The sequence below is a fragment of the Elephas maximus genome, chromosome 2 (assembly GCF_024166365.1).
Source record: "Elephas maximus indicus isolate mEleMax1 chromosome 2, mEleMax1 primary haplotype, whole genome shotgun sequence".
Classification (NCBI taxonomy): domain Eukaryota; kingdom Metazoa; phylum Chordata; class Mammalia; order Proboscidea; family Elephantidae; genus Elephas; species Elephas maximus.
In genome coordinates this window covers 198,428,467-198,454,209 of record NC_064820.1, presented here as the reverse complement: position 1 = coordinate 198,454,209, position 25,743 = coordinate 198,428,467, and the positions used below count along the sequence as shown (strand labels likewise).

Here is a 25,743-nt window from a genome sequence, read left to right as displayed (position 1 = left end):
TCAGTCCAGGACGGCCCTCGGCAGGTCAAGGGCGCCCTCTAGTGCCCCCGGCGGGCACCAGAACCAGTGGGGGATGGCGTGTTCCTTCGTACAATCGCTCATTTGATAACTTGTTGGGTCAACAATATTTATTGCATTCTCGCTAATGTACAGGGCATTTGTTTAGCGTTTGGGACTCAGTGAGAGAAACAGCCAGAGGTCCCACCTCATGTGGAGCCCGTGGTTGAGTGGGAGAGAGAAATGTTAATGAAAACAAATGAAAACTAGTTCCTGCCTCCCTCTGCACTGTGGTGAGAGGCTCGGGGCAGCCTGGCCTGGGGCGGGGCGGGGGGGGGGGTCCGGGGCGGTGCTGCCCTGAGGAGGGGGGTGGGTGGGAGCCAAGGTCAGAAGGGGAGTAAGTACTGACAAATGGGGAGCTGCAGGAAGAACACCCAGACAGATGGCAGAGTGAGACCTGAGGCAGGAGGGGGTGAGGGATGAGGCACCGGAAGGGCTGGAACGCTGGAGTGTCTGGGGCTTGTCAGGGAGTTGGCTGTGGCCCCGTCTGCCCTGACCCACCTGCTGAGCCTGTGGGCAGGTAGAGCTGGGGCTGCAAGGTACAGGAACTCGCAATGGCATCCTGCCTGGGAACCACTGGGCTTACCAAAAACTTTGCACACCCATCAGGCTGCCCAGGAAGCAGTGAGCTCACTATCACTGGAGGTGTATGAGCCAGGGCTGCTCACCCAGCATCAAGAGGAGCATCTGGGAGAGACTGGCCTAAGGGGTCACCTCTCGTAACAAGGTGGATAGTTCCATCAGGGGACCTCCCTTTTGGACTACTCAGACTCAAATGCAGTGGACTTGGGGTAGCCCAAGCCCATCTGGGGAGCTTGGGAGGAGCCACTTCAAAGACTCAGTGACGTCTCTCAGAGCCAGGCCTGCGGTGCACACTGGGGCTTCGGAGACAGTTTCTGTGTGGAGGAGAGTGGCAAGAAGACAGGAGGGCTGTGTGTCTGGGCTGGGGGAGTTGAGAAAGGTCTCAGAGGAGGTGATGTGTGAGTCTGGAAGGAGGCTCTTGAGAGGCAGAGGGAGGGGTCCTTGAATGCCAGGCCAAGGGACTTGGCTTTGTCCTGAAGGGAGGGGGTAAGGGTGGGCCAGGTGCTGTGGAAGTGAGATACAAGAGGGGCCCTCAGGGACAGCTCAGGATTCAGGCATGCATCCCAGGCCAGCCTGGTCATACCTGGCCTCCAAGCATCCTCACCTGTACGGCAGAGGTGATAATGGTGCCTGCCTGACAGGGCTGCAGTCCTGGCAGCGATGCCAGATAGAAAGGCTTGGGGGTGTTACTTTGGCTCCATCCACCCCATTCCTGGGTTCCTGCACCCTGGAACTGGCCCTGCACATGTCATTTACACTCATTCAACCTACCTACCTCTGGCACCTACCGTGTCTTGAGCCCTGGCAGCCATTTTTACTATGGCACACACACATTGTACAGATGGGGAAAGAGAGCCCCAGGGAAGTGCAGCAGTTCACCCCAGCGTCCACAAGGCAGGCATGTGGTCATCAGGACATCCCTCTGACTCCTTCACTATGGAGGCAGGGAGGCTGGGGGCGGCTGGTCCAGGAGAGAGAGGCCTAGAGAGAGGCAGGGCAGGGTGGGAGGACTGGGGAGGCACAGTATGGAGAGTCTAGAGCTGTAAGTAAGGGTCCTCCAGCTCATCGATGCTACAGGTGCCGGCCAGGTAAGGGAACATGTGAGGTGGGCAGGGGAGGGGAGCACAGGGGACAGTGGGCCGGGGTAGAATGGGGAGCATGCCCCATCTAAAACCAGGCGGCTGCAGTTCAGCCCAGGTAATTCCAGCATGACCACTCCCTCCAGTTTCAAGAGAAGCTGGAAACCTACCTTTGACATAAAACCTTTGTATTCTTAAGGGTTCCAACCATTCAGTGCCTGTGGGTGACAAGTGTCCAGCCTCTGCTGTCAGGGAAGCTGAATAATCACCCCTGAGTGAGACAGGGGATGCCGCCGGCAAGCGACTCCATCAGGAAAGCTGGGCCAGAGGGGCAGAGCCAGGGGCTGGGGCTGGGCCTGGGCAGGGGCCTGACAGCACCAGGGAGCCTGGGTGGCGGCTGCTGTGGCTGTCATGGTCACTCTGTCACCCAGTGTCCCTGTGATGTGGGGTCTCTGTCCCAACCCTGGGCCCTGCTCTCCCTGGCAGGCTGCCCTGACAACCCTATCAAGCATGCTGTCTCAGTTCTAAACCAGTCGCCGTCCAGTCAACTCCAACTCATGGCAGCCCCACATGTATCCGAGTCGAACTGTTCTCTATAGGGTTTCAGTGGCTGGTGTTTCAGAAGTAAATTGCCAGGACTTTCTTCTGAGAGGGGGACTCGAACCTTCAACCTTTCAGTTAACAGCCGAGCGTGTAACTGTGCCACCCGAGGACTCCGTCTTGGTGATACTGGCTCCTTTCTCCTGTCTCCATCGCATAGTTCAAGCAGCACTGTGACCACCACCCCTCCACCCAGCTGCAGCTCCAACCTGCTCAATCTCCACTTCAGCCAAGACTGGAACCATAATGAGCTGCTGGTTGGTGACCCCAGCCTGTCTCCTCCTTCCAGTGCCTTCCACCAAGCCAGCCCCATTTGCTGAGCTGGCAACACTGGGCCAGAGGAGGCTTGGGCAACACAGCCCGGCTCCTGACTCCAGCCTCCATCTTCCCACACCCACTGGAGTCAAAGGCTCATGATTCCCCCACACAACCCAGGAGCAGTTTCTCCTGATACCTGACTGGTAATCACAGCCCTCCCCATCACATATCAGAGTGGGCGAATGTGTAATTGAAGCAGGTATGTGGGGACAGGTTCAAAGGCATAGCACTGCAGACACCCCTCTCCTGGCCCTGGTGTGTAATGGGGACATATGTGTAATTGTTTCCAGCACGCACAGAATATTCGCTGAGCACAGCCTCTCCCCAAAATATAAGCCATCTGGCGGCAGGGCCTTGCAGAATAGTAGAACTGAGAGGGGCCTGGGAAAACATCTAGGCTAAGGGTTCCAAACGAAGATGCCCCCGCAGACCTGGCAGGCCCCTTGGACCAGGGCACAGGCCAGGTGTGTGGCGGGAAGGAAGGCAGAGCCTGTGGCCCCAGGGCAGTGCACCACTCAGGGCCCACTCGACCAAACAGTTACTGCCAGGTGGGAACATGGGCCTGGGGTGCTGAGGTCTTCTGCCTTTTCAAGAGAAGGCAGAATCCTGGATGCTTTCAGTGAAACCACACAATTTTTAAATGCTGCAACTAAGGGGTTTATTTATTTATTTGTTTGTCTGTTTTCACTCTGCATAGACCAAACAACACCTGGCTCCAGGCCAGACGCTGCCCCAGGACCAGCCCGTGCATTGTTGTTGCTGTGAAAATACACAGAACACAACATTTGCCAAGCCAACATTTTTCATACATACAATTTATCAATATCCATTATATTCATCATGTGCAACCGTCAACCATAATCCTTGCCAAATTTTTTATCACCATAAACAGAAGCTTACTGCTTCCCAAGCTGTGACCTCCTTTCCCCCTCCCTCCTGCTCCTGTCGTTGTTATATGCGTTCGAGTCAATTCCAGGGTTCCCTAGGCTGTAATCTTTAAGGGAGCAGATGGCCAGGTCCTTTCTTCCCAGAGCTGCTGGTGGGTCTGAACCGCCAACCTTTCAGTTAGCAGCCAAGGGCTTAACCATTACGCCACCAGGGTTCCTTCCCGCTCCTGGTTACCACTAATAAAACTGGTCTCTGTACATTTGCTTATTCTAGATATTTCACGTAAGTAGGATCATATAATATTTGTCCTTCTGTGACTGACTTATTTCACTCAGCATAATGTTTTCAAGGTTTAGCCATGTGGTGGCATGAATCAGGACTTCATTTCTCTTTATGGCTGATAATATTCCATTTGTGTGTATACCACATTTTGTTTATCCCCTTATCTGTTGGTGGGTACTTAGGCCTTTTGTCTGTTGTGAATAGTGCTGCACTGAACACTGGTGTACATGTGTCTGCTTGTGTCACTACTTTCAAGTATCTTGGGCATGTACCCTGGGAGTGGAATTGCTGGGTGATAAGGTAGCTCTGGAAACCCTAGTGACGTAGTGGCTAAGTGCTACTGCTGCTAACCAAAAGGTAGGCAGTTCGAATCTACCAGACACTCCTCAGAAACGCTGTGAGGCAGTTCGACTCTCTCCTGTAGGGTCACTGTGAGTTGGAACCGACTCGATGGTAACCGATTTATGGTAATTCTCTGTTTAACTTCCATTTTACTAGCCAAGAAGCCAGTCGGAGACAGGTGCCAGACCTCAGGGCAGGCGCTTTGGCCCACAGCCAACTCTAGCCCCTTCAGCTTGTTATATGTTGTGGTGCAGTCAGTAACCATCAAGCCCACTCTACCAAGTGTCCAAGATCCCAGGGAAATGGTTCCCTGGGAGGAATTCTGTGCCACCATAGGGGTGGATACACCTTAACATAAAACACTGGACCAATAAGCAACATCATGATAAACAGAGAAAAGTTTGAAGTTGTCAAGGATTTCATTTTTCTAGCATCCACAATCAACACTCCTGGAAGCAGAAGTCAAGAATTAAAATGACGTATTGCACTGGGCAGATCTGCTACAAAAGACCTCTTTAAACTGTTAAACAGTAAAAATGTCACCTTGAGGACTAAGGGGCATCTGAACCAAGCCTTGGTATTTTCAGTCACTTCATATGCTTGTGAAAGCTGGACAATGAATAAGGAAGACCGAAGAAGAATTGATGCCTTTGAATTATGGTGTTGGCAAAGACTATTGAATATACGGTGGACAGCAAGAAGAATGAATAAATATGTCTTGGCAGGAATACACCCAGAATGCTCCTTAAAAGCAAAGATGACGAGACTTTATCATCATGCTTACTTTAGGCATGTTATCAGGCGGGACCAGTCCCTGGAGAAGGACATCATGCTTGGTAAAGTAGAGGGTGAGCAAAAAAGAAGAAGACCCTCAGTGAGGTGGATTGTCACAGTGGCTGCAACAATGAGCTCAAACATAGTAACCATTGTGAGGACCAGGCAGTGTTTCTTTCTGTTGTACATAGGGTCGCTATGAGTATCGGAACCGACTCAATGGCACCTAACAACAACCACAATATAGGAATGGAGCTGTACTGGGCTGGAACTATCAATTGAGGGCTTTTCTTTCGTTTCCCTGGAGCAAGGAATGTGAATTTGGGGGATTACTAAGCCCCGGACAATCTTGCTGGGGCCCATGTGTGAGTAAACGGCCTGGTCTGAGAAATCAGAACCAGATGGTACTGACCCGCCCTGAGGGGGCTGCCCACCCACCCCTGGCCCACTGGACAGCCCTGATTAGGCTGAGCCAGGGGCTCCAGGAGCCTTCATGCAGGAATGCGAACTTCCCGAGCTGGGACCTCAGAACCTCGCATCCTGGCAATTTGATGAATTGCCACCATCTGTGGGATGATTACTGGGCCCTGGGCTGATACTCCAGGTTAGCCCCTCATGCAGGGGCCTCATCCTGATGCATTTTGAAGGTCCATTCCCCAACAGGAGCCGTCAGCATAAATTACAACCGGGAAGCAAGACAGTCACTCGTCTCTGGCAGGTTTGCGCATTTGCTCCTGTCTGTATCCAAACACAGCCAGCATATTGATTTCGTGCAGTTCAACAGATACCTGAGCTCACTGGGGGCCAGAAGAGACTGAGACCCAGTCAGTGAGGAGCAGACCCACACCCCAAAGAGAGGAACAAACCTGGTCCCCCAGGACATTGTCCTGGCACGCAGTACACGGGACAGCACAACTTCTTCAGTTTGATGGTGCACATTGATTTGTTCACTGGTAGAATTCTCACCTTCCACGCAGGACATCTGGGTTCGATTCCCAGCCAAGGCACCTCGTGCAGTCACATGCACATCAGTGGGGGCTTGTGTGCTGCTATGATGCTGAACAGGTTTCAGGGGAGCTTCCAGACTAAGATGGATGAGGAAGAAAGGCCTGGTGGTCTGCTTCCAAAAATCAGCCAGTGAAAACTCCATGGATCGCAACAGTCCAGTCCACAACCAGTCACGGGGATGGCACAGGACTGGGCAGCGTTTCATCCCACTGAGTGGGGCCGACTCAACAGCAGCTAACAACAACAGCATCGAACATCTCCAGGCCTGAATCCAGCATAATCCGTGTCCCAAACTGATTTCACCAAGAAACCTCCCTTTTTTGGCCACACTTGTTAATATTTCTCAAAAGATGTGCAGAACCCTGCTTAGAAGATATCCCCAAGAGGTGGCTGAGGATGTGTGCAAACACATGAAGGTAAGAGATGTCAGTGGTGGACACACCCGACCACTCCGAAGGTCACTTAAAGGTCACTCCCCGGGGCTGCCCAGCCCCAGGGCCAGAGCAGACCTCAATTCCACCAATGCGGCTGCCTGTGTCTTGGATTGGGCTGGAAGAGGAAACAAAGGGGCCTGGCCTAGATTCCTTCTTGAACTGTCATTTGAGAAGAGAACAGCATGATCTTTGTTTTACAGATGGGGAAACTGAGGCTCTGGGATATCAAGCAAGAGCCTGAACCAGCACACAGGCCCTAGAAGCAGAGCTGGGGCTCTGCCCATGCCGTGTCCCCAGGGCAGCTGCCTGCCTAGTCTGCTGCTCAGATGCAGCCAAGGGCTTTGTTTTCTTCTGGTGCATCCAGAAACGTCCTAGAGTTGGCTGAGCTCCGAGGGGGAAAAGAGTGATTTAATGCAGAACCAAGGCTTGTAAACAGCTGTTGCATTTCTCCGAGGGCAGAAGGCGTTGAAAGCCTCTGGTGGATTCCCCGGCTTTGATCAGGCAGCGCGAGAAGAGCAGTATTGCGCGCCTGCAGACCCTGTGCCGGGACAGCTGATCCTCAGGAGCACCCTGGGAGGGGTGGACTGTTCTCCCCATTCTGTAGACGAGGAAACTGAGGCTCGGAGAAGGGATTTGAACCAGAACTACAATGCCCAAGCCCTACCCTTTACTCTGTGGCCTGCTGGGAAACCTGCTCTGAGCCACTCTCCTTCCCTTTCTTCATAATAGATGCAGGGAGAGGAGCACGAGGTGACTGTGGTCAGCAAACCATTGCCTGGGACACAGAAAACCAATACCAGTTGTCGTGGCATCAATTCCAGCTCATGACGACCCACGTGTGTCGGAGTACAACTGTGCTCCGTAGAGTTTTCGAGTGCTGATTTTTTGGAAGTTGATCACCAAGCCTTTCTTTTGGGTGCCTCCAGGTAGACTCAAACCTTCAACTACCACCCAGGGACTCCTGGGGTAGGGGAGGGCTGCCTTAACGGGAGAGAGCCCCTGCAGCTCTGCCCCACAGGTGGCCCCGCTTCTCTTCCCCCCACGCCCCTTCTTCTCAGAACTGCCTCGTTCTTGGCTTGGGCTTGGGCTTGGGCTTGGGCACACAGCCTGGGCCCGACCCTGCCCTGTCCAGCCTCACCACACCACCCACGCTTGTTCTTGACTTCCTTCAGACCAGCCCCTGCTCTGCCCTGAGTTGTTCCTCCACCTCTCAGGAGCACCCAGGCTGAGCCTTTCCACCCACCCAAGGAAATGCTTGGTTTGTAGACCAGTCACTTAGCCTGTACCTCGGGTACTATTATGGGTTGAATTAAAATCTAAAAAAAAAAAAAGCCATTACCATCAAGTCGATTCCGACTCATAGCGACCCTATAGGACAGAGTAGAACGGCCCCGTAGGGTTTCCAAGGAGTGCCTGGTGAATTCAAACTGCCGACCTTTTGGTTAGCAGCCAAGCTCTTAACTACTATGCCACCAGGGCTCCATGGGTTGAATTATGTCCCACAAAAAGATAGGTTGAAGTCCTAACTACCGGAACCTGTGAATGTGACTTTGTTTGGAAATAGGGACTTTGAAGATGTGATTGGTTAAGTTAGCATGAAGTCATAATGGAGAAGGGTAAGTCCTAATCCTTTAAAAGGAGAAGAGACACAGAGAGGTGCACAGATGCAGAGGAAGACGGCCATGTGAAAACAGAAGCAGAGACTGGAGTGGTGCGTCTATAAGCCAAGGATATCCTGAGACCTAGAAGCTGGGAGAGACAAAGAAAGATTTCTTCCCTAGAACCTTCAGAGACACCCTGATTTGGACTTCTAGCCTCCAGAACTGTGGGACAATAAATTCCTGTTGTTTTCAGCCACCCAATTTGTGGTGCTTTGTTAGGGCAGCCACAGGAAACTACGACAGTTGCTTTGCTAAAAAGTTAGCCAGGCCTTGAGCTGTGTGGTCAAATGACCCTGGGCAATGGCACTGTCTTAGAGACTCACAGAGCATAATGAAGGCTCTGACAAGGCCCGCAGAACAGAAACCCAGTTCACATAGCTTAACTCAGTGTTTCTCAACTTACTTGACCCTGTAATTCCTTTCCCCAGGCAAACCTGTTAACACCCTACAGGACAGTGTTCCATGGAACCCCAGTTAGAGAATGTAGTATGTGGGTTAGCTGGGGGCAGACCCTGTTAACAGCCCAGGGTCCACCAGCCCAGTGGACAGGGAGTGGAGGTTAGACTCATGGTGCTACTCAAGCAGCCTGTCTGGCTGCTTCATCCCCTCTGAGGCTTTTCTTAGTGATTCCAGTGACCACCTGTTACCTAGGAGACTTCTCATTTGTCCTCTCCAAAGTCAGCCATTTACCCAGACAGAGAACTCAGGGACCTGGGGATGGTATTCCTGCCTAGGTGGGTCCAGAGCCACCTCCAAACCCAAGGCCACAGCTGTGGGTTGCTCCATTCTGAAAGCCAGGCCCCCGCATTCTCTGCCTGCAGATATCTGTGCTGTCCGTGGGGTCCAGATCACCTCAGATCCAACCACACATGGCTCTGGGCTTGGGCTTCCCGGGGGAGTGGAGATGATTTTGCCTTCAGCCCAGCCATGAACATTCCCAAGAACACAGTTCGTACTGTGCCTTCTCCCATCCTTTGGAAACTATAACCGTCATTCTCCCTTTTTAAAACTTGAAGTCCTGAGAGCCAAGTGCTCTGTGATTCCAAAAAGACAGAAGAAGAATTGATGCATTTGAATTGTTATGTTGGTAGAGAATATTGGCTATACTGTAGACTGCCAGAAGAACTAAAAAAAAAAAAAAAGTCTTCAAAAAAATACAACGGAAATGCTCCTTAGGAAGCAAGGATGGTGAAACTTCAGCTCACTTACTTTGGACGCGTCATCAGGAAAGACCAATCTCTAGAAAAGGACATCATGGTTGGTAAAAATGAGGGAATCCCTCAACGAGATGGACTGACACAATAGCCCCAACTGTGGGCTCAAACATAGCAACAGTCGTGAAGATGGCCCAGGACCTGGCAGCCAGGTTTCTCACTGTTGTGCACAGCGTCTCCATGTCAGAGCCAATCTGACAGCAACTGACAACAGCTTCATAGGGAAATTGGCTTTCTGCCAGTGATAGAGATCTTCACACACCAGAAAGAGGCCTCGGGGACCAACGCTGTCCCAGAAATGACCCACTGGAGGCGAGATCCCGGAGTCGGCGGCAGACGGCAGCGTCGTGCTGGCTGGGGTCACTCTCGGGAAGAGGCAGCCAAAATCTGGCCTTTGGAACACTTTCAGTGCTGCGTTTCCCCCTCTGGGGCTGAAGCCGTGGGAATATCTTGGCTTCCTTCCACAGTGGATACTTCTAGAGAAGCGGGGTGCCTAGTACTTGAATGTCAACCCTGCCAACACCCCGGAACTGGGCTGGGACCTAGCAGTGGAGCAGGGCAGCCCGCCCCAGGAGCAGCCACTGCAGGACTGCGCTCCGTGGAGATCGGCGAGGTGGGGTGCAACGGTCCTGGGATGGGGCTGTGGGCACCAGGCTGGGAGGTCTGGGCAGCTTCATTCAGGAGTGGGGCTCCACACAGGAGCAACACATTCCAATTTGCACTTTAGGAAGCTGTCCGGGGAGTGTGAAGGAGAGGCCACAGGTGACAGTCCAGGGAAGGGCTGGGGGTGATACCAGATTCTAACCCGTGGGGCAGGGCTGTTCCTGGCACCCAGGGGGAGAAGGGCTGACTGTGAAGTGCCTTCGGGGCTGAGGACCAGACTCTCCTGCAACCCGAAGGCTGATGGACCCACAGATGCACTTTGTTCAGCCCACGCAGAGTTTTAAAAATAAGAAAGGGAGGGGGGCCTCCGTATGTGCTTCTGTAGGCAGGGACTGCTTCCTGAGGGACAGAGCAGAAGCCGGTACTCCTGGTGGCCTCCTGGGAGAGAGGCTGGGAGGGGAGGGACGGAGGCTTGCTCTGTGCTGTCTGCCCCTGGGCGGTTTATGCTTTTCTCCCAGCTCACATCGCACCCTTTCAAGAAAACCCCCCAAGCCCACACACCAAGGTCAGCGAGGCCAGGAGGCCCACCTCCCTGATACAGATCAGGAACCAGAGAAGCCTCAGCGGGCCCAGGGTCGCCAGCCAGTACCTGGGTGTCTCAGTCACCTAGTGCTGCTATAACAGAAATACCACAAGTGGATGGCTTTAACAAAGAGAGATTTATTTTCTCAGAGTCAAGTAGGCTAGAAGTCCAAACTCAGGGCTTCAGCTCCAAGAGAAGGCTTTCTCTGTTGGCTCCAGAGGAAGGTCCTTGTCATCAATCTTCCCCTGGACTAGGAGCTTCTCTGTGCAGGAACCTCGGGTCCAAAGGACATGCCCTGCTCCCGGCGCTGCTTTCTTGGTGGTGTGAGGTCCTCCATCTCTGCTCGCTTCCCTTTCCTTTTATCTCTTGTAAAATAAAAGGTGGTTCAGGCCACACCCCAGGAAAACTCCCTTAACTTTGGATCAGGGATGTGACCTGAGAAGGGTGTTACATCCCACCCTAATCCTCTTTAACATAACCCAGTCTTGCTTCCTTAACCACAGGCAGAGATTAGAGTTTACAACACATAGAAAAATTACATCAATCACGAAATGGAGGCCAACCACACAATACTAGGACTCATGGCCTAACCAAGTTGACACATATTTTGGGGGGACACAATTCAATCCATAACCCTGGGTAAGCCAGGATTTGGTCCCAGATCTGTCTGATACCAGAGCCTGCCTCCTCCGACCACTCCCCGTGCCTCCAGGAGCACAGTCACAGGGCTTTTCTTCATGAGGCTGGGGCCCAGCTCTGAGGCAGACAGGCTGGCTCGATGCACGTCCTCTCTGCAGAGGCTCCCAGAAGAGGGGCCATTTGAGCAGGGTCTTGAAGAATGAGTAGGAGTTCTACAGGTGGGGTCAGGGCACTCTGTGCAGTGGTAGGGAGAGGGGAAAGCACAGCTGGGTCCAGCAAAGAGTCTGGTGGACAGCAGTGCATCCGTGAGACAGTGGAACAGCACTTGCCAAATCCCCAGGGCTGGTAGAGGTAGTGGGTGTGGCAGAGTTTAGGGGAAAGACTAGTAAAGCCAGGGTAAGAACGGCCTGCTGGGGAGAAGGTCGTCATCTATTGTGTGTGCAGTGGTGCAGGTGATTTCAGCGCTTCGTTCATTCAACAAACAAAGATTGGACCAGGCCCCGGGGGTGGGGAAATTGTACTTATGTGGAGGAAGGAACAAAATGAGCCATTACTGAACTTGAGGGCTAGTCTCATTTCATCCCCACTGCAACCCTACAAGGTAATTACTATTTCTCTGCTTCACAGAGGAGTATGCCGGGAATCAGAGAGGCTGACTGGCTGGCCCAGGGTCACAGAGCAAGTGTGTCTGTCTGACCCAGCACTCTTTCTGCAAGTGACTCTGGCACAGACGCAGGGTGAGAGAGGCTCCAAAGATACCTGTTCCAGGAGGGTCTCCCAAACGGGGGTGATAGGTGACCAGGAACCCCTGGAGAAAGGCAAGGCCTGTGAGGCACCACACCAGGTGCCCCAGACCTCCATCCATCACCCCTGCTCCTGAGCACCGCACAGTGCAGGGCATTCCAGCCCTTGGATAAGCCCATTGGCTCAGCTCCGTCCTCTGCAGGGGTGGGCAGGGCCTGCTCCTAGGGCACAGCCAGGGCAGACATATATGCCAGGACTCAGTGGTAGGCATGCCCTGGGGAGTCTCCTCCTTCTGTGGTCCCTGGACCCAGTACTCATTCGTGTTCTGGCCTTTAGCTCGGGCACCTTGAACTCATTAGGCCGTCCAGGCCCTGAAGCCAGTCTCATTCCCAGATGCTGCCAGGTGATTTATCTGCAGGGCCCGGTGTTTCCTCCCTCCCTCCCAAACATCAAGGAGAAAGAACTTTATATCTTTCTAAGTTGTACTTTAATCTCTTCGTAATCATGGCTTGCAGTATATGTATATTTTTAATCTGTTCAGGTTTATGGATGGGGTAAAGTCTGCACTACCTCTTGGCTCAGTTCAGTGGATTCGTGGGCACACGCAGGGCTAGGCACACAGGGCAGGCACAAACACTCTGCTGGAGGTGGTGGGGGCTCATGGGCAGTGGGAAGCAGGAAGGGCACTGAACAGAGGTGTATGGAGGGCAGACTCGAGGGGGGAGATTGGACTAGAATCCAGGCAGAGGCCATGGCCAGTGCTAGAGTACAAAGAGCCCAGAGAAGTAAAACCCTGAGCCTGTTCTGGCTGCGTGGCACTGGGTGAGTTCCTCCCCATGTCGGGCCTCAGTTTACTCCTCTGTAAGATAGGGATGATAGCACCTTCCTTTCAGGCTCACTGTGCTAATTAAAGACTGAGTGCGGGGAGAGCCCTAGAAGAAACCCAAAATGGGATTGGACCTGCGTGTTTTGTGGCATCTGAGAGTGTGGAGCTGGGTGAGTGGCATCTGAGAAACTGTAGTGTGCATGGGGCCCCCAGGAGGGCCTGAAATCTGTGGGGGTAGGCTGCCGAGAGGGGAGGACATGGGTGTGTGAATCCGGGATTGGGCCAGGCTGGATCTGGAGAAAGGAGTCCAGGACTGAGGCCCTCACCTTGGAGGATGACCCCCAAGACTGAAATGACCCCACTTCCCCTCTCCTGGGGACCCTACCTGCCCCCAGGCCTTCGCCTGACCAGACCCCCTGCTGGGCATGACACTGATGGCCAAAAGCCCTCAGAGACCACTTTTCAGAATCACCCTGATTCCCAGGCCCTGGCCTTGAGCCCCACACAGAGTAGCTGATCAAATATCAACTTAGGACTTGGCAGATTTGCTGCCTCCACTCGGGCAGTCTGGAGGTCAAGCCAGGGGCACCAACAATTTACCACCTGACCTTGGAAGGAAAGACCAGCTGCTTGTTGCTGAGGGGAGGAAGGGACTGTCGTTTACAGGGGTGCACTGGCTTCCCCCACGTGGAGAAGGCAGGGAAGCCCATTGCAAGCAGAGGGAACAGCCCCGTGCAAATGTCCGGAAGTCAGAGAGCATGGACGTGAAGAACGGCAGGAGCACAGGGTGGCTGCACAGCACAGGCCTTACCTGGCCATGAAGGGCTCCAGTGCTGGGCCAGTGGAGCCACAGGGTGTGACAGGGACATCCATGTGAAGGCTGAGAGGGAGAGCCTGGGGGCTGGGGGGCTGGTGAGAGATGTGAGGCCTAAGCTGCTCCTCTGCTAGCTGGCTCCTTAACGTCCCCCCTCCAGGCTCTTTCCTCAGCCTGAAATGCCCACCCCCGCAAACACACAGTTTTTATGTCCAGAAAAGGGGTTACTTTCTCAAGGCAGCTCTCTAATCTTTCCCAGCTGGACATGCACATTCTCTGCTCTGAACCAGCAGACCCTTTATCTGGCCGCCAGCCCACCTTCTACACAGCATCACATGTATTTGCACACGGGTTATCTTCCCGGCTCTGTGTCCTTGGTTTGACTCAGCACACAGTACCAGGTTCAGGCTCTGTGCCTGGCTCCACCCAAGCTCCAGAGATGCAGGGACATCATCAGACCCTTTTCCTAAGTGCAGTGGGGGAGACTCATGTGGACCACATGTTCCAATACATTGTGTTTTGTACAAACGTTAGAATGTGTGCTGGGCACAGGGACAGATGGCCTGACTCTGGGGAGTGAGGAAACCTAGAGGGCTTCATGGAAGAGGAGGTAATGGTGCTGAAGATGCACAAACGCAGACGGGGTGCCCAGCAGGTGGGTCAGGTGTTCAAAGGCTCTGACATGGGGGCTTCCTGGAATGTTTCCTGGGGTCTGGGGTAAGGTGTATACAGGTTGAGGGGAAGGTGGTCAGAGGAGAACAGGGAAGTTGGTAGGGACTGGATGGACTTGGTTGGCAGGATCCCCATTGGATTCTCCACCCACACAGATGTGGGGCTCGGCAACGCTTTGTGAAATGAGCGGGTAGGTGGACAAATGAAGGGGTGCTCATGGGAACCACTGGGCAGTGGTCACTGTCCTTCTGCAGACGCCGCAGAGGCCCAGATGTCCCTGAGTTGTCCTTGTGTTACTTGGCTTCTCGAAGCCTTTCTGCAGCAATGCCAGGAACTGAAGGAGCCTGTGTCCTCATGACTCCCCCAGTCACCAGGAGGAGAAGCTCAGCTCAGGCTGGCTTAGGGCAGAAAAGTGTATTAGCACCAAACTGAGGGATAGTGCAGGGGTAGTTCCCACTCAGCCCATATGCCCTGTCTTTCTCTCTGACTCCGCTCTGTTTTCCTCTCTGCTGGCTCTTTCTCAAGCTGCCTAGCAGCCCCCAGAGCTCCAGGCATAGCCCCATGAGGAGACAAAAACCCTCTTTCCCCCAAAGCACCATGGTAGGAGTCCCAGGCCTAGCACTCATTGGCTCAGGGGGGTACCCGTGCTCATCCCTGACTCAGGCACCTGGCTCAGGCACCTGGCTGGCTGAAGAAACATGGTCATGTGCCCACCCTGGAGCTTCAGGTGGGTCAGCTACACCCACACTCGTGGGTTGAGGTGAGAGGTGGTCTTTAGAGAAGAATGAAGCTCTGTTGTCAGCAGAGGGGATTCTGGGCAATAAACAACACACAGAAGTCCCCACCCGACTCAGTCCCTGACTCAGACCAGGCCTTGTTTTCTTGTCAATACAAATACATCTAGGTCATTAAATGTTGAGAAAATGTTATTCCACATGTGACTTTTGCTCTCTCTCCTTTCCAGGGGCCGCTGGGTCTGGATGGCAAGCCTGTAAGTGATACAGGTGGTTCTCAGCTGTTCTGGGATGGGGTAGCCACTATAGGGCTGGGATGGACCATGTGGTGCCAGAGGGAAGGGGTCCCCACTACAGTACAGAAGGAAGCCACTCTGGAATCAAACCTGAGTTCAAATCCAGTTCCACCCTCTGACTGTATGGCCTTGGTCAGACCTCTTAACTTCCCAAGCCTGAGATTTCTCATCTGTCAAATGGGCCTTGCTCAGAAGGATCCTATGGGGTTTGTGGAAGACTATGGACAGCACAGGCCCTGGCATCTAGTCATCCTTCAAAAATCCTGAGTTCCTCCCACCCCAGCAGGCCCCAGGTATGTTCCCTCAGAACATTCTCAAGATATGGATGGTGGTCATTGGGCTTGGGAGTTCCTAACACACACCAGGAGCCTGTGGCCCATAAACACCCTCAGCAGAATGAATAAGATGTGCAGGAAGGAATAAACATAACTAAGTAAACAACTGAATGTGGATGGATGGGTGGATGGATGGATGGATAGATACACGGATGGATGATGGATATAACGGGGGATAAATGGGTGAGTGGGTGATGGTTAGACGTGGATGGGTAGAAGGATGGATGGACAAATGGATGGATGGATGGGTGGATGAATGGGCAGACGGGTGGATGGATGGAAAGACATGGATGATCAAATGGAATTAATAATTGTACAGACAATTGGATGTGTGGAAAAGGAGAGTTAATGGGTAGGTAAACCCATGGTGATTGGGCAGACAAGTGAATGAAGAAATGAATGAATTGACAAATGATTGAAGAGTTGACTGATGGTCTGTGAATTATTAAAGGAAGGAAAGAAAAGACTGAGTATCTGGACAGATGAGTTGTTTAATGAATGAAAGAGCAAATACTGGCTGAAGGGAAGATGGATGGTTCGGGAGGGATGGGAGGCAGCAAGCAGGTCAGTCCCTGACTCAGCATGCCAGCCATAAGCTGGCCGGCCCCAGCCTACGCCCAACTTGGGGCCTGGTCTTCTTCCCCGGAAGCCTGGTCACTTGGTGGGATTAAGAGAGACACGTTTCCCTAAGTCAGAGTGACTGCAGCCACCTTAGTCTCTGCATGGAGCCACTCTACCCTCCACAAATACACACCAGACTCCAAGGGGCTGCTGCCCTGGTGGAGGGAACACATCTCGAGACAGGATCTCAATCCACCCATCCACGGACTCATGGGCTCCTGGGTGGCATGGAGTGTCGGGGCCGCTATGCTCTGGGAGGAGTGACTAGCACCTGTGCTAACTGGGAAAACACCCCTTTCCCTTGCTAGTGACTCCCAAGTCCCCCATCTCACTCATGCTGAGGGCTGAGGTATGGGCCTGCCTTGGGGCTGCAAGGGGCTCCCAGCTTGTGTGTAACTTTCTGTGTGGCCGCCCACAGCTCTGCTTAGCATCCCAGGCCCTCTGCCCTCCAAGCCTCAGGAAAGCTGCCAGGGGAATCAGCCAGTCCTCTTTACTCACACCTGTGTTTTTTCTACCTTCCTTTTCCAGGGACTTCCAGGCCCCAAAGGGGAAAAGGTAAGTGCTGCTAGAGTCTGTCCAAGTATGGTCAGCTAATGAAAGACACCAGGAACTGCCTTCAAATCCAGATTCGGGAGTGTGACCTTGGGCAAGTCACACTCCCTCCTAGAGCCTCAGTTTTCCCATCTGTAAAGTAGAGCTAATCATGCCCATCCCCCTAAAATGGTTATAAGGCTTCATTTGATAATATAAAGTGCCCAGAGTGTTGAACCCGAGTTATCCTGGCACCAGAGTGTAACAAGACTCAAAGGAACAGTCTTGTCCGAATGACAAGTTTCCAAAGTAATTAATTGATAATGAAATGGGAACACCAGGAGAGCCTGGATGATTGACCAATGACTCCTAATAGTATCCTTTGTGGGGAGGACACCCCTCAGGGTAACAGATGGCAGAGAGTTACCACTGGGATCTTTGCAGACCATGGTGACATTTGGCACTTAATATCATGAGCAGCCCTCTGGAGGGCTGGGACAGCTGATGGCCCTAGAAGGGAGAAGGAGAGAAGAGACCTGTGTGTCCCACAGTGGGGCCAGGGGAGGAAGGGGCACTGTGCTTCCACAGGCTGGAGCTGAGCTTGGTGCAGCAGGCCAACTGGGCACTTCCAGACTAGGGCTGGGCCACCTCCACCTCCGACCTGGGATTTGGAACTAGGATAGTGAGAATCGTGGGTGGTGGAGCCCGCTGGGATGTGGCTGGGTAGGTAAGGCAGGGTTCCAGCACACAGTCTAGGTGATGGAGCAGTGAGAATGACACCGGATTTGGTGTTCAGAGTCTCAGGTCTGCATTCCAGCTCCCCCACCAACCGGGCAACCATCTCAGCTTCATGGGCCTCAGTTTCCCCATCTGTAAGTTAAAGCCAGCCTCACAGAGCCATGGGGAAGGTTCCACAAGGGAATGGTCTAAGTGTTCTTCATAGAGGGTAAGCATTGTGCAGGTGGTGGTGTAATGATTACATTCCTGCTGGTCCTGACTGGTGCTCCCAGTCATAGAAACGATGAAGCCAGGGGCTTTAAACTAGAGAGAAATGCGTCTTGGTGTCTATCGCTGCATAACACACAGCTCCCAAAACTTTGTGGCTTAAAATAACAATTATCATTACTATCTCTCACTGGTCTGAGGTGTAGGGATTCAGAGAGGACACGTTGGGAGCAGCTTGTCTCTGCACCACCATGTCTGGGGTCTCAAATGGCTAGGGCTGGTAGCATATAACAGAACACCTGGCTTCAAGCCCTGGACCTGCTAGCTATGTGACCTTGGGCAGGTCACTTAACCTCTGTGAGCCTCAGTTTCCTCATTGTACAGTGTAGCTAGGGGCTTCCTGTTGTTTTTGTTAGAACTAAGTGAGGCTGTGTGTGCGCAACACTGTCGATCCTTGGTCCATGTCAGTAAATACTCATAGTGGTGATGTGTCTCTGTTTTATGTCCCTAGGGTTCACCAGGAGACTTTGGCCCCCGGGTAAGAACTGAGCTTGGCCCCTTCACCCCCTACATGGTGTGCTTTATGTTATAATGCACGTACTAGAGTTTCTTCTGGTTCCTAGCTTCCGGTAGCTTGTCACAGAAAACCGTGAGTGAGGCCACCCCTGCTTCCCACCCAGGTTCTGTCCTGCTGCCTGTTTTCAGTTAAGTGGCCACCATGTGGAAGCCCCAGGCATCTTTGTCTGGCTGCGGCTGCACCCCCCGCACAGATGAGGGGTCTCTGGTAGGATGTCCTGGTCACACTGATCTCTGTGGACAAGTAGGCGTGGATTAGCCTGACCATCCTGAGAGGCAGCTGGCCCCCCAGGAAGAGTGAAGGCTTTGGGGTCAGAGGGCCTGATTCCAACACTCAACTCTGCCACTTGCCAGTCAAGTGGCCCTGAGCAAGTTGCTTTCCCCCCACGACTCAGTTTCTTCAACCGTGAAATGAGGTAACAGCCACTACCCCAAAGAGTTGTCATGAAGACTCATTGGAATCATGTAAGCGAGCCCCTGGCACCGAACAATGGACTGAGTCTCCTCTCAGCCCACTTACTGCCCTCAACCCCTGACACTGGGAGCTAGGGGGCTCCTCAAGGGAGGACTGGCGAAAAGTGGAAGATCCCAGGTGGGAGGGAGCTCCCAGGGTGGGCCCAGCACTGTGGGTCCTGGCAGAGGATCGCTTAAGTGGACCTGGACACATGGCCCCCACCATGTCCACACAGCCCCACCCGGAGAGCGGTGGGAGGCCTAGCCCCAGAGGTGGAGAGGTGGGACTCACTGCAGAACAGTTGGAGAGTGACGTTCCCCCAGTTTTTAGGAAGACTGTGGGTGGAAAGCGTAGCCCAGGGTGAGCATGTTTGGAGGGTGCAAGGCTGGAACGAGTGGGCCCCTCTAAGCGGCTCTTGTCTGAAACAGCCTGAGCCCCAAGGAGGATGCTATAAATGGGGGAGGGGGAGCAAAGGAAGGTGGGACTACAGTGCAGAGAACCTGGGCTGGGTGTCTGCTCCACTCTGTGACCTCGTGGCTCTGTGACCTGGGACAAACCTGGGCCCCTCCCTGAGCCCTAGTTCTGTGCAATGAGGACAGTCAAGCTTACATCACAGCAGGGCTGTCTGAGCCCCCACAGACAAAGGTGTTCTGTGCTAGGGCCACAGAAAGCCGGTGAGATTTCCCTGAAGTCAAAGAAAAGACACCTGGACTGAGTTTCATGGCTGCTGAGGAAAATTTTTGCCTTCTTTCTGGTGGATATATGGAAGCTCATCTCCCAACAGGGATGCCCACTGCTCGATAGACCAGAAGTCCCCAGGCCCAGGTTTCATGGGGGAGCAGACCCCCTCCCAAGCCCCTCTCCCTCTTCATTGGTAGCTTTCCTGTGGTCCCATGATGTTCCAGTTACCTGTGAAGCAGCCCTTTGAAGGTTTAGTAACTTAAAACAATGATTTATCATGATCTCCCTTGACCTTATGGGCTGGTTGGTGTCTCTCATGTGGCTGCAGACAGATGGCACCTAGGGCTGGAGTCATCTGAAGGTCAGCCCACTGGTATCCAAGATAATGGCGCCCTCACCTGGCCAGCTGTTGGCTGGGGCTCAGCTGGGGAGCGCCCACACATGGCTCTCCTTGGCACTTGGGCTTTTCCCAGCACAGTGGCCAGGCTCCTAGAGAGAGCATCCAAGAGGCAGGAGCTGCCCAGCCAGAGTGGACATAGCATCGCTTGTGCTGCATTCTACCCGTCAGTTCAGTCCCAAGGCCCACCCAGATTTGAGGGGCGGAGAAGCAAACCCAGCTCACATGGAGAGAAGCAAGGCTGCATTGCAGAAGAGCTGGTGGGATGTGAGATAGTATAGTGGCCATCTTTGTGGAGTATAGTTGGCCACACCCAGACACCAAGCTGGTTTTCCTGAGCTGGGTCTTGTGGCTTTGCCTCCAGAAATAATCTGTGGCTTTCTAACTCACCCTCCTGCCTTTCTCATCACAAAACTTCTTTGCCTGACCAGACGGTTTTTCCACGGCTCCATCCGGGATTTATAAGTAGAGACCATCACATGTACAATCTGCGCATCCTGAAGGTAGACTGGCCTCATAGTGTGCCTGGCCTGCTGGTGTGCCGTGTTCCCCTGACTCACCCCCGGGTCTCCGGGGTAGACCTCAGCCTTCCAGTCCCTGGGGAGAAGGAGGCAGGTGGCCGGCATCATTTTCCAAACAACTGAGGGGAAGAACCTAAGAACCTCTCCTAGGACCTGCCCAAGTGTCTACATCCATTTTCTGCCTTAATGAGTACAGTCCAGGCCAGTCATTCCCAACCCGGGGCCCCTGGGCTGTGAAAGGAGCAGTGAAGGGTGGGGGTGTCTTCAAGTTACTCCTGACACTCCATTAAATGAAATGAGAAGCATCCACACCTACTCCCACCCCCAAGTCTTCATGACCCAAAAGAACTGTCAGTTTTCTTTCCTTTTGGCTGGCGTTTTATTTCTTTTGGTCAGGACTCTGGCCATTTCAAAATAATCAGAAGGTCTGATAGTAGAGGTTTAGAGCTTTAGCTGAGTTTTTTAATTGGGAAAAGAAGTTCATTCGGTTGTAGATGCAGTTTGCTAGAGAGGTGAGTTCTTTCATATCAGGGGCCATAGATTTAAAAAGTGTCTAAAAACGTCCACTTGCCTTGATGGCCAGAGGAGGGCTCTGCCTTTCCTAGCTCTGTGATCCCTGGCCTTCAAGGCGATTCTGACTCATGGCATCCCATGTGCGTCAGAGCAGAACTGTGCTCCATAGGGTTTTCTTGACTGTAATCTTTACTGAAGCAGATCACCAGGCCTTTCTCCCGAGGCACTACTGTTGTTGTTAAGTGCCATCAAGTTGGATCTGACTCGTAGCGACCTTACATCCAATAGAATGAAACACTGTCCGGTCCTGCGCCATCCTCACGATCGTTGTTATTCTAGAGCCCATTGTTGCAGCCACTGTGTCAATCCATCTTGTTGAGGGTCTTCCTCTTTTTCTGTGACCCTCTACCTTACCAAGCAAGTGGGTTCAAACCACCAGCCTTTATGTTCGTAGTCGAGTGCACACTGTTTGTGCCAACCGGGGACTCCTCCCTGGGTGAATGATGACCCTTTCTGAGTCCTGGACACCCCAGCTGTAAAATGGGAGCATAACAGCACCCCATGGGTCATCATGGAGGTTGAATAAGAAAACCTCCAGGAAGGCCTCACCCACTCAAGGTGGCAATGGCAGGGGCTTGGCCCACGAAAAGCTTCTTCCTTAGGAGAAAGTGGGGGGACTGTGGGCACTGTGGTCCCATTCCTGCACCTGTGCCAGTGTTGGGCAGGCACTTCGAGGGTAGCAGTGAGGGGCCAGTCGTGCTGTGGTCTTCCCTCCACAAGGCGAGGGCTCTGGCTGCCTGAGGTCTGACCTGGTACTAACATGAGTCAGAGAGTTGGGGTCTTGGGGCTGCATGACAAAGATTGTGTGAGCCTCCACTTCTTTTTTTTTTCTTTGTACTTTTTATTTTCAAATAATTATTAGATTCACAAGCAATTGTAAGAAATAATACCCCAGGTACTCTTCATCTGGTTTCCCCAATGGTAAAATCTTGTATCACTGTAGTACGATCTCACAACCAGGAAATTGGCGTTGGTACAGTTCACTAACCTTATTCTGATTTCACTAGTTTTTCATGCACTCGTGTATGTATGTGAGTGCGTGTGTGCGTTTAGTTCTGTGCAATTTTATCACGTGTGGATTCGTGTAACCACCCACACAGTCAAGATACACAACAGTTCCATCACAAAGGTCCCTCATGCTCCCCTTCTACAGTCACAGTCATCTCCCTGCCTCCCCACTCCCTAAGCCCTGGCAACCACTAATGTGCTCTCCATCTCTGTAATCTCGTTCTTTCAAGAATGGTATGTAAATGGCATGGGAGAGCATGTAACTTTTTGAGACTGGCTTCTTTACTCAGCATAATTCCCTTGAGATCCGTCCAAGTTGTCATGTGCGTCACTAGCTCACTCCTTTTTATTGCTGAGTGTGGATGCAGCACGGTTGGCTTAACCATTCACCTGTTGAAGGACATCTGGGCCATTTCCAGCTTTTAGCTGTTACAAATAAAGCTGTTATGAACATTCGTGTAGAGGCTTCTGTGTGAGCATAGATTTTCACTTCTCTGGGATAAACGCCTGAGAGTACAGGAGTGGACCAGCCAGGATGGTTTTTCAGGAGAATCGTAGTCCCCTTTCTAGAAAGATGGGACCTGGCTGGGCACATGTGCCTTCTCCCACATCTAGCATGTGGTGAGCTAAAGAGTTGACTCATTCCTTGGAGTGGGAAGGTTTCTGTTGGCCTCTCACACGAGGGTATAAAGACCTGCCCCTTGGTGTGGCCGCCAAGAAGTGACAAGAGGCCCAGTGGCAAAGCCCTGCCCATTAAGCCTGCCCTAAAAGCTGGGGAAGGTATAGGGGCTGCCCATCTGAGGAAGCCTCTCTTTGGAGGCTGGATCCCCTTCCCCTCATCCTCAAAGTCATACTAGGCCCCATGTCTTCCAGGGAGACCAAGGGCAGGATGGAGCTGATGGGCCCCCAGGGCCTCCTGGTCCCCCTGGAGCTCGGGGTCCTCCTGGCGACACTGGGAAAGATGGCCCCAGGGGATCACAAGGCCCAGCGGTAAGAAAGGGCATGGAGCTGGACCACCCAGGACCTAGTCCCACAGCTACCAAAACCCAAGACCTTAACCCAAGAATCAACCCCAATTCAGATCTTACCCCTGACCCTAGACTCAATCCCCATCCTGACCCTAACCCCAGCTCAGACCCTTACCCCAGTTAAACCTTAAATCTAACCCAGATCCAACCCGAGCTTAACTGTTACCCTAACTAAGACCTTGACCCCAAACTCAGTCCCAAATCCTCATCCATACCCCTAATTCGGACTATTTTCCAGACTCAACCCTGACCCCTACAGATTCCAACCCTGACTCTAACCTCAACACCCTAACCCAAATAGACCCTAACCCTGACCTTAGTTGCAATTTCAATCCCAGTCCTGACCCTGAGACCCATACATGGGTACTTTCTCTGCAGGTCCTTACCAACTCCTATTCTTGTGTCTCTCTGTATGTCTCTCTCTCACTCTCTGTGGCTCTCTCTCTCCCCAATACTAATTTGTTAGCATCAGTTTTCCTCCCATATTCCCAATCCAAACCCTGGAGCCTGGGCAGCCTTCTACCCCTCTCCTAACCGATGCTGGAATCAACCTGTCCTTCTTATCCAATGCAGAGCCAGCACTTCCACCCAATTGCCACCAGGGGGCCAATCTCAAGGCAGCTGCTCTATTGGCTCGTCTATTCCCCATGGAAACTCTGAGCCTCAACCTTCTCACTTGTGAAATAGGGACAATAATATCATATCTGCTTTTTGGGGTTTTGGTGAGGAGGATTTGAAACCATGACCTAGAGCCCCAAACCAGGGTTGGGCACGCAATCAGGGCGTAGTGAACGTGAAACCCGTGCATCCCTTCATTGCTAACATCTTATTCCTCCCCAGGGCCCCAAAGGAGAGTCCGGACAAGAAGGCGAGATGGTCAGTATCCAGGGCATTTCAGAGGCCCAAGCTGGCACACTGTGGTTCCCAGACACGGAAGCCCCTTGCCCACACACACCCACCTAGGACTGGGTGGGCATGCATGTGTGCCCACCATTTCTGCGCCTCTACACGGAATGGTGGGGAAATGGGTGAGCAAGGTGCCAGCCCTGGTGGGATCAAATTTCCCCACATTGCTGTGAGGGAGTCTGCAGGCCACCCTTCACTGCTTGAGGTCTAGGACAGAAGCTGCCCAAGCCCCAGGAGTCAGGCCTGGAGCTAGTGGCACAACCCCGGTTCCCTCGACAGCCCTGCCTCAGCCTCCCTGGGACCTGGTTTCCCCCTTTATCAAAAGAGGATCATAATAAAGACAGGCCCAGGAGCTGCCTTGAGTATGTTTTAACACCTTCTCTTTTCTTGTTCCAGGGCCCAGAAGGACCACCGGGGCCCAAGGTGAGTACTTCTCGTTCCCCGTCCCTTCCCAGACCTGGGTGGGGGTAGGCTCCCTTACCACCACCATTGAGACCAAGGCAGCAAGGCTAGGAGACAAGGTTCCAGTCCCAGTTCTACATTAACTGTGACTTTCAGGCCAGTTACCTCATCACACTGGGCCTTATCTATTAAATGGGGGCATAATAAACCCATCCTTATCTTCAGACAGGGCTGTGAGGATGGAATAGTCAAACACGTTAGGTTTTTCATTTTTAATTTTGTGGTAAAACGTGTATAAAATAAAATCTGCCTTCTTAATTATTTGTAAGCATACAATTCAGTGGCACTAAGCACATGTGCAATATGGTACAACCATCATCACCATCTATTTCCAAAACTTTTCCATCTAGCCAAACAGAAACTCAGTATCCCTTAAGCAATAACTGCCATTCTCCCCCCCCACCCCTAGCCTTTGGTAACCTCCAGTAAATTTTAGTTTCTATGCATTTGCCTCTTCTAGACATTTCCTATAAGTGGGATCATACAATATTTGTCCTTTAGTGTCTGGCTTATTTCATTCATCATGATGTTTTTAAAACATGTCAGCTTTTGAAGCCCTCTCCAGATGTTAGCTCTCTTCTTTCCTGCCTCCTTGAGCAGTGCCTGCTGGGGTGGAAAGGGAGGCTGAGGTCCTCCGTGGAGGAGCTGGAGCCCTGGATTGAGGAAGCGGGAGGGAGGGGAAGGTGCTCCACTCAGTGCACACTTTCTACAAGACAAAGCCTTTCAATGTGTTATCTATAACCCTCACACAGCCCCATTGTCAAATTGGAAGTGACTTGCCCAGGGTCATTCTGACTTGGAGTGACTGTACTCAGGAGAGGAATCCAAGACTGTCTGAGGGGCCCTGGGGTCTCTGGGCTGGCCCTGTGTATGGGGAGTTGATGCCACTTCTCCCAGATGACCAAGAGGCATGGGGTCCGGGCCATGCTCCAGTGACTCTGACCTCTCCCTTGTGCCCCATTCTGTCCCCTCAGGGTGAGCCTGGCATTCCTGGAAAGAAGGTGAGGGGGCCCTGTGGAGGAGCTTCTTGGCTGGGGTGGCAGGAAGTGTTGGGGAGAAGGGCAGACAAGGGCTGACAGGGTGAGTATGGGGCCGCCCTATGGGGGGAAGACTCCCTTTTCTTCAGGTGCAGTTCAGGATGGCTACCCTGTCCTGTGGCTCAAGGAGGTCAGGCATTCATTTATTCACTCACTTGTTCTTTGCCAACATCAAACACATCAAATTTGTTCCCACTTAAGGGCTAGGGACGATGGTTCTCAAAATGTGGACCCCAGACCAGCAGCATCAGCATCACTTGGGAGCCTGTTAGAAATGCAAATTTTCAGGCCCACCCAACTCTACGGAATCAGGAACTGGGGATGGGGCCAGAGGCCTGTGTTTAATAAGCCCTACAGATGATGCTGATATTTGTTCAAGTTCAGGGACCACTGAACTAGGGTAATCTTCCCCACCTCTTCCCATGGCCCAACCTTCTCCTTCTCATTCATGTCCCAGCACAACTGCCCTCTCCTCAGGGAGACCTTCCCAGGCCACTGACAGAAGCATGCCATCCCCC

The 25,743-nt window shown here is 52.7% G+C and overlaps 1 protein-coding gene across 1 annotated transcript in view; it reads left to right on the top strand.

Annotated features, from left to right (window-relative positions):
* COL23A1 (collagen type XXIII alpha 1 chain) overlaps window positions 1-25,743 on the top strand; it is a 429,766-nt gene that overhangs the window by 387,171 nt on the left and 16,852 nt on the right. The window contains exons 6-12 of the mRNA XM_049874491.1: window positions 15,085-15,111; window positions 16,635-16,661; window positions 18,094-18,120; window positions 22,666-22,782; window positions 23,661-23,696; window positions 24,123-24,149; window positions 25,163-25,189. Of these exons, the coding sequence (XP_049730448.1) occupies window positions 15,085-15,111; window positions 16,635-16,661; window positions 18,094-18,120; window positions 22,666-22,782; window positions 23,661-23,696; window positions 24,123-24,149; window positions 25,163-25,189 (288 nt within the window). The remainder of the gene's footprint in view (window positions 1-15,084; window positions 15,112-16,634; window positions 16,662-18,093; window positions 18,121-22,665; window positions 22,783-23,660; window positions 23,697-24,122; window positions 24,150-25,162; window positions 25,190-25,743) is intronic.